Source organism: Megalobrama amblycephala, linkage group LG14 (genome assembly GCF_018812025.1).
Source record: "Megalobrama amblycephala isolate DHTTF-2021 linkage group LG14, ASM1881202v1, whole genome shotgun sequence".
Classification (NCBI taxonomy): domain Eukaryota; kingdom Metazoa; phylum Chordata; class Actinopteri; order Cypriniformes; family Xenocyprididae; genus Megalobrama; species Megalobrama amblycephala.
Window position 1 is genome coordinate 24381771 of NC_063057.1, and position 7727 is coordinate 24389497.

At 40.2% G+C, this 7727-nt stretch overlaps 1 protein-coding gene across 1 annotated transcript; it reads right to left on the bottom strand.

The window, feature by feature from the left end:
* Positions 1-238: 238 nt before the first annotated feature.
* Positions 239-6439, bottom strand: LOC125244595 (E3 ubiquitin/ISG15 ligase TRIM25-like; the record flags this gene model as incomplete). The annotated part of the gene is made up of 3 exons (XM_048154694.1): positions 5780-6439; positions 377-472; positions 239-292 (listed from the first exon to the last, which is right to left on the bottom strand). Coding segments are annotated over exons 1-3 (720 nt in total), but the record flags the coding sequence as incomplete, so codon positions are not given.
* Between the last annotated feature and the right edge of the window lie 1288 nt (positions 6440-7727).

Consider the following 7727-nt stretch of genomic DNA (forward strand, 5'->3'; position numbering starts at 1 on the left):
TGACTCTGTGAGTCTCTTGCTCAAGTCCACTATGATCCTGTTCTTCTAGATCTCTTACCTGCAGGAAATGGATGTGATCCTGTGTGTGTGAAAGCTGCTCCAGCTCAGCGTCTCTCCTCCTCATATCATTGATCTCCTGCTCCAGTCGCTCCAGTCGTCCTTCAGCTCGACTCACTGCAGTCTTTTCCAGATCTCTGATCCGCTGTGTGGCCTCAGAGCGGCTTCTCTCAATGGAGCGGATGAGCTCAGTGAAGATCCTCTCACTGTCCTCCACTGCTGTCTGTGCAGAGCTCTGTTAGGACACACATCACAATCACACAGTGGCTTCAGTGAGTCCTGACTGAGACTTCTCAAACTTCTTCTTCTCCAGACTCACCTTATGAGACTCCACAGCCTCTCTCAGCTGCTGAAGATCTTTCTCTCTCTGCTGGATCCTCTGCTGGAACGACCTCTGCGTCTCCTTCAGCTGGTTCTGGAGCACAAACCAATAACAGAGATGTGAGATCAAACTACTGTCACTATATCTGTCAGGGTTCTGTCACTTCAGTCTAGTTAGGGGCCAAGCCCCGAAGGGGCTGTAGCCCCTATTGTAATTGTACGTTTTCCCTTTTATTAGGGGCCAAGCCCCAAAGGGGCTGTAGCCCCTATTGTAATTGTACGTTTTCCCTTTTATTATTATTATTCTTCCTCCCGAATGGGAGTCTATGGCAGCCCTATCAACGGAACATGAGAAAATGATGAAATTTGGCACACTTGTAGTGATTGTCATGTCTAGAAATCTGACCAATTTTGGAGTCTCTAGGACCAACTCTATAGCGCCACCACCAGTTCAAAAATTCAACATTCTAAAGGTTATAACTTTTGAACCATTTGGTCTAGAAAAATACAATTTAGTACATCTGATTCGTCTCTTTATGCTGATGCTATTCAACTTCTTACATTAAGTCTCCGCCCATTACAGTAGCGGCCATTTTGAAAAGTACAGTATTCCGTTTTTTCGCTACTCCTCCTTCAAATTCTGTCCAATTTTGTACAAATTTTGATCAGATGATCTTTGGACTGAGCCGCATAGAAATGACTGAACAGATTTTTTTCATTCATCTTTGTTCAAAAGTTATAATGTCACGAAGTTAACGAGGTCGACCCAAAATTAGTATAGGGGCTGTATCTCGGCCAAACTTTGAGCAATCGAAACAAAAATTGGTACGCTTCATCAGGACCATGATCTGAGGGTCCATGCCAAACTTGGGAACAGCGCCACCTACAGGTCATGAGATATGAAAAATGGATATTTTTGCCAATAACTTTTGAACAGTTTGACAGAAAATCAAGATATTTGTGTCTATGGATTCCTTGGATCATGCCGAATCCGACGATACCGATTCTGTCAATATTGGATGAATCACGTGTCCGCCATTTTGAATTTTGTCATAAATTGCAATATCTTTTAAACAATTTGACATATCTTCACAAAAATTGGTACGTATGACCTTTGGAATGTCCTGAAGGTAGCTGAGAAGTTTCAGCACAGCGCCACCTACTGTTCCACAGATGTAATGATTATTGCAAAAACGCTTATAACTTTTGAAAACACTTTCCAAAATGTGTATGCTTTATGTCATTTTATTCCCTGGCTTATGCCGATTCCGACAATGTGTCATTTGTCATTTTCCTTAAATGTACCTGTCTGCCATATTGAAGTAAATGAAAAACAGCTTTTTCGCTACTCCTCCTACAAATTTTGGTCAATTTTGTCCAAAATCAGCTCAGATGATCTTTGGACCGAGCCGCACAGAAATGACTGAACGGATTTTTGATATTCACTACCGTACCCGAGATATTCATCTCTGAATGTGACCTTGATTGTGTTTGTTGTCTTATGCTAGTTAGCTTAGCATGCTAATTGCTTAGCATGCTAACCAGTTGTCATTCTCTTTAATGTGGCGCTTCAGTTATCAAGTTAACCATGAGCTTCATTAGCATTAAGTTAGCTTAGCATGCTAATATGGTTAGCATGCTAAGTAATGCTTTTTTTGTGAATTCTTTGTTACACTAAAAGTTCTCTTCCACAGCCTTTTGAATGTGCATCCTCAAGTAGCTCAATGTGTAAAGCCAGTTACCTGAAGAGCCCTGTATCCGAAGCTAGTGGGTTCGAATCCCAGGTGGAGCGTTTTTATGAAATAGTGTGTTTTGATTCCTTTACTGCGTCTTGGATTAGAAATAAATGCTTTTTGTTTCATGCTGTGTTCATTTTCATTTAAGCTTATGTACATTCTGAGTTCATTCTCGCCCGTAATTCTGAACCAGCTGTTTCATGTTTGTTCATTTTCTGCTGTTTTTCCTCTTCCTGCTCTGTATTGCGCTACAGCATGATGAGCTGCTGAATGATCTAAAGTAGTTATTAAGTATAACATTCAGTGCAGTTTTTTAAGAATTCTTCATTTTGAGTTCATTTTCACATAAACTAATAAACTTCGGCAGGTGTGGTAATATTCACCTGCACAGTGGCGAAATGAGATGAGAAATGGACTTTGGACCCGGAGGTCGTGGGTTCGAATCCCGTGCGGGGTGCCTTAATGCAATTGTGTGTAGTTAGTCATTTTGATACCTTTTTTATCCAAATAAGCATTGTACTAATCTTTATTCCTCTTCAATGAGATACAAGTGTTTTTAGTTCATTCTGTGTTCATTCTCTGAACTTCTATTGATTTTCATTTCATTTCCACCTGTCCTTCTGAACCAGCTGTTTTGCATGTACATTCAATTTCTGCTGTTTTTGCTCTTCCTGCTCCGTATTGCGCTACTGCCCCTTCTGGGGCTTGGCCCCGAATTGCTGCTTGCAGCTATATTTATTATTATTCTTCCTCCCGAATGGGAGTCTATGGCAGCCCTATCAACGGAACATGAGAAAATGATGAAATTTGGCACACTTGTAGTGATGGTCATGTCTAGAAATCTGACCAATTTTGGAGTCTCTAGGACCAACTCTATAGCGCCACCACCAGTTCAAAAATTCAACATTCTAAAGTTTATAACTTTTGAACCATTTGCTCTAGAAAAATACACTTTAGTACATCTGATTCGTCTCTTCATGCTGATTCTATTCAAATTCTTACATTAAGTCTCCGCCCATTACAGTAGCGGCCATTTTGAAAAGTACAGTATTCCGTTTTTTCGCTACTCCTCCTTCAAAATTTGTCCAATTTTGTCCAAACTTTGATCAGGTGATCTTTGGTCTGAGCCGCACAGAAATGACTGAACAGATTTTTTTTATTCATCTTTGTTCAAAAGTTATGATGTCACGAAGTTAACGAGGTTGACCCAAAATTGCTATAGAGGCTGTATCTCGGCCAAACTTTGAGCAATCAAAACTAAAATTGGTACACTTGATCAAGACCATGATCTGAGGTTCCATGCCAAATTTGGGAACAGCGCCACCTACAGGTCATGAGATCTGAAAAATGGCTATTTTGGCCAATAACTTTTGAACACTTTATTAGAAAATCAAGATATTGGTGTCTATGGATTCCTTGGATCATGCCGAATCCGACGATACCGATTCTGGCAATATTGGATGAATCATGTGTCCGCCATTTTGAATTTTGTCATTAATTGCTATATCTTTTAAACAATTTGACATATCTTTACAAAAATTGGTACGTATGACCTTTAGAATGTCCTGAAGGTACCTGAGAAGTTTCAGCACAGCGCCACCTACTGTTCCACAGATGTAATGATTATTGCAAAAACTCTTATAACTTTTGAAAACACTTTCCAAAATGTGTATGCTTTATGTCATTTTATTCCCTGGCTTATGCCGATTCCGACAATGTGTCATTTGTTATTTTCCTTAAATGTACCTGTCTGCCATATTGAAGTGAATGAAAAACAGTTTTTTCGCTACTCCTCCTACAAATTTTGGTCAATTTTGTCCAAAATCAGCTCAGATGATCTTTGGACCGAGCCGCACAGAAATGACTGAACGGATTTTTGATATTCATTACCATACCCGAGATATTCATCTCTGAATGTGACCTTGCTTGTGTTTGTTGCCTTATGCTAGTTAGCTTAGCATGCTAATTGCTTAGCATGCTAACCAGTTGTCATTCTCTTTAATGTGGCTCTTCAGCTATCAAGTTAACCATGAGCTTCATTAGCATTAAGTTAGCTTAGCATGCTAATATGGATAGCATGCTAAGTAATGCTTTTTTTGTGAATTCTTTGTTACACTAAAAGTTCTCTTCCACAGCCTGTTGAATGTGCATCCTCAAGTAGCTCAATGTGTAAAGCCAGTTACCTGAAGAACCCTGTATCCGAAGCTAGTGGGTTCGAATCCCAGGTGGAGCGGTTTTATGAAATAGTGTGTTTTGATTCCTTTACTGCCTCTTGGATTAGAAATAAATGCTTTTTGTTTCATGCTGTGTTCATTTTCATCTAAGCTTATGTACATTCTGAGTTCATTTTCACCCGAACCAGCTGTTTCATGTTTGTTCATTTTCTGCTGTTTTTCCTCTTCCTGCTCTGTATTGCGCTACAACATGATGAGCTGCAGAATGATCTAAAGTAGTTATTAAATATAACATTCAGTGCAGTTTTATAAAAATTCTTCTTTTTGAGTTCATTTTCACATGAACTAATGAACTTCGGCAGGTGTGCTACCATTCACCTGCACAGTGGTGCAATGAGATGGAAAATGGACGTTGGACCCGGAGGTCGTGGGTTCGAATCCTGTGTGGGGAGCCTTTATACAATTAGGTGTAATGAGTCATTTTGATACCTTTTTTATCCAAATAAGCATTGTACTAATCTTTATTCCTCTTGAATGAGATACAAGTGTTTTTAGTTCATTCCGTGTTCATTCTCTGAACTTCTATTGATTTTCATTTCATTTCCACCTGTCCTTCTGAACCAACTGTTTTGCATGTACATTCAATTTCTGCTGTTTTTGCTCTTCCTGCTCCGTATTGCGCTACTGCCCCTTCTGGGGCTTGGCCCCGAATTGCTGCTTGCAGCTATATTTTATTCTTGGTTTTGTGACAGAGCCCTGATGCTTCTGTATTATCTTGTCTTTGTGTGTGTGTGCGATCTCTTGTCTGTGTGCCTTGTTTCATGTTTGAAGCATGGTGTTCAGATTCCGGCACTCATGTCTAGTTTGGTTTCAGTTCTGTGTTAGGATTTGGACATTCATGATCCGTGTGTTTGTCTCAAGTGTGCCACACGAGTCCTGAAAAGTGATGCCTAGGCATCTTGATCGCCCCCACGTGGCTAGAAGCAGTATAGGTCATAAACCCCACCCTCTCCATCAAATGTAATAGGACGTGAGACAAACTAAACAATCAAATTACACTTTAAACATTTTTTTTACAGTCTATTTTTTACATGTCTTCTGTTGTGAGTACACAGGATGAGTGTGCACTCTGTCTTGTTGTGTTAGCATGTGGTTTCAAATGTTCCACTCACTTTTTTTGTCTGTCACTTCATTTAACTTGTTATTCTTGACAGAGATATATTTTGTCAAACAACTGGTGAATATTTTCTATAATTTTATGTTGCTTCATCAAAGCTTGTTTTACAAAAGTTTGTGTTGATCAATATGTTTATGGTGCCTTTCAATATATTTTCTGTTAAGTTCAATATGGAGCATAAATACACTCAACAGTGAAAGTCCACTTACAGCTACTGTTCACTTCTGCTGACATCTGCAGTGTGAATGATCATATGGGTGCCAATATAAATACTGTCAACATTATTTCACCAGTGTCTAGTTTATAGTTCATACCTGTTTCTCTGTCCTCTGTGCTGCAGCTGATACAGTGTCATGGTTTTTATGTTCATCCATCGTACACAGCACACATATAAACTTCTGGTCAGTGTGACAGAAAACCTCAAGGATCTTGTCATGTGTTTGGCAGATCATCTCCTGCAGTCGTCCAGTGGCTTCAGTCAGATTGTGTCTCTTTCTTTTAAAGAAACTCTCATGTTCTTCAAGGTGATTCTGACAGTAAGACTCCAGACACCCCAGACAAGACTTGATGGCTTTGTATTTTATTCCAGTACAGACGTCACACTGCACATCTCCAGCTCCAGCGTAACAGTCAGCAAGTTTTCTCTTCTTCAGTTTCTCCACCACTCCAGCCAGCATGGTGTTTTCAGCTAAAGCAGGTCTTGGACTGACGGTCTGTTTGCACTGAGGGCATTTGTAGACACTCATCTGATCCTCCTGATCCCAGCGGCCTGTAATACAGCTCTTACAGTAACTGTGTCCACAGGGAATGGTCACTGGATCCTTCAGGAGATCCAGACACACTAGACACTTTAACTCATCCTGAGAAATTCTGGCTTTTGCCATTTCACTGCTTGAATACAGAGACACTAACACACAACAGCTCAACTGCACTTCAGTTTCAGTTTCTCTGAACTTAAGAGTTTCCTGCTTCCTGGTTCTGTGTTTGAGTGACGTGTGAAAAACGGTGGGTTTCTGTCTGCTTTGGGTTTTCTTATTAATAAAAGAGATCTCCACACAATGATATAGTTGTGATGTGATTTACTCTCGGCTTCTCTCAGTTTCTGTATCAAAATATTAACAGAAACTGTCAGACACTACTAACAATCTCTTGGTACCATGCCTCTGAGAAGTGCCTGGTTCCCACAGGTGAAGTTCAGTGATAGAAAAGCTCTTATATAGGGATGTAAGGGTGCTGAAGGTGTGAGGGAGTTGTGATTTATCAGTGCTGTCATGAATTCCCGCACAACTCTGTGATGTAATACAAAAACATGAAACAGAAGATGCTTCCCTCTCCTCATTCATTGGGCATTTTTTTCAAAATGACAAGGACGTATACATCCCCCCAAGGTGAAAAACCTTCTGTGATCATGTATTTCACCCAATTTTAATACTCTTGAGCACATGTGGGGGATTCTGTAGAGCCGAGTTGTACAACACTCCCTATTAAAGATCAGGAGGTCATCATCCAGGAGTTAAACAGGACAGATGTGACAATCTGTCATGAACCTGTACACTGCAAGCCAAGAAGGGTCAGAGCAGTATACTTAAAATATACTATACTATATTCAGCCAGTGGCTGAATTAACCATATGGTCCATTTCATTGCCAACAATTCGAGCCTGTGAGCTGGATACTTAGACTAAGCATGATGAAGTGACTTTGAAGCAAAAACGATTGGCTTTGCAACCGCATTACCCTCCTGAACTTGGCAGAGCATGGCCCCAAATCCACTTGTTGAAGCATCAACAGACAGTATAAACTGTTTTGAGAAGTCAGTGTGGGCAAGCAGAATTTGTTTTACCAGCGCAGTCATTCAGATTCTCAAATGCCCCTTTACATTCATCTACCCAATCATCAGGAGTGACCTTCCGGACAACCCCTGATCTTTTTCCTACACCCCTTACTTTCCTAGGTTTCTTCTGGCCAGACATCAGCTGAAAAAGAGTCCTCGCAATCATGGAGTAATTCTCAATGAAATGTTGATAGTATACAACCATGCACAAAAATGATCTGATTTTACCAACGGATGGAGTAACACCATCAGTTTCTATAAAGTCTTTCTCTGATACATTCTCAATAGCCTGTACATTCAGTGGATCACTAGCCACTCCCCCTGTGAAAAAATATGGCCCAAAAATTTCACTGACCTGTGCAAAAACCTACACTAGGAAGGGGACAGTTTCAAATTATGATCCTTGAGATGTTGAAACACCATTTCAAG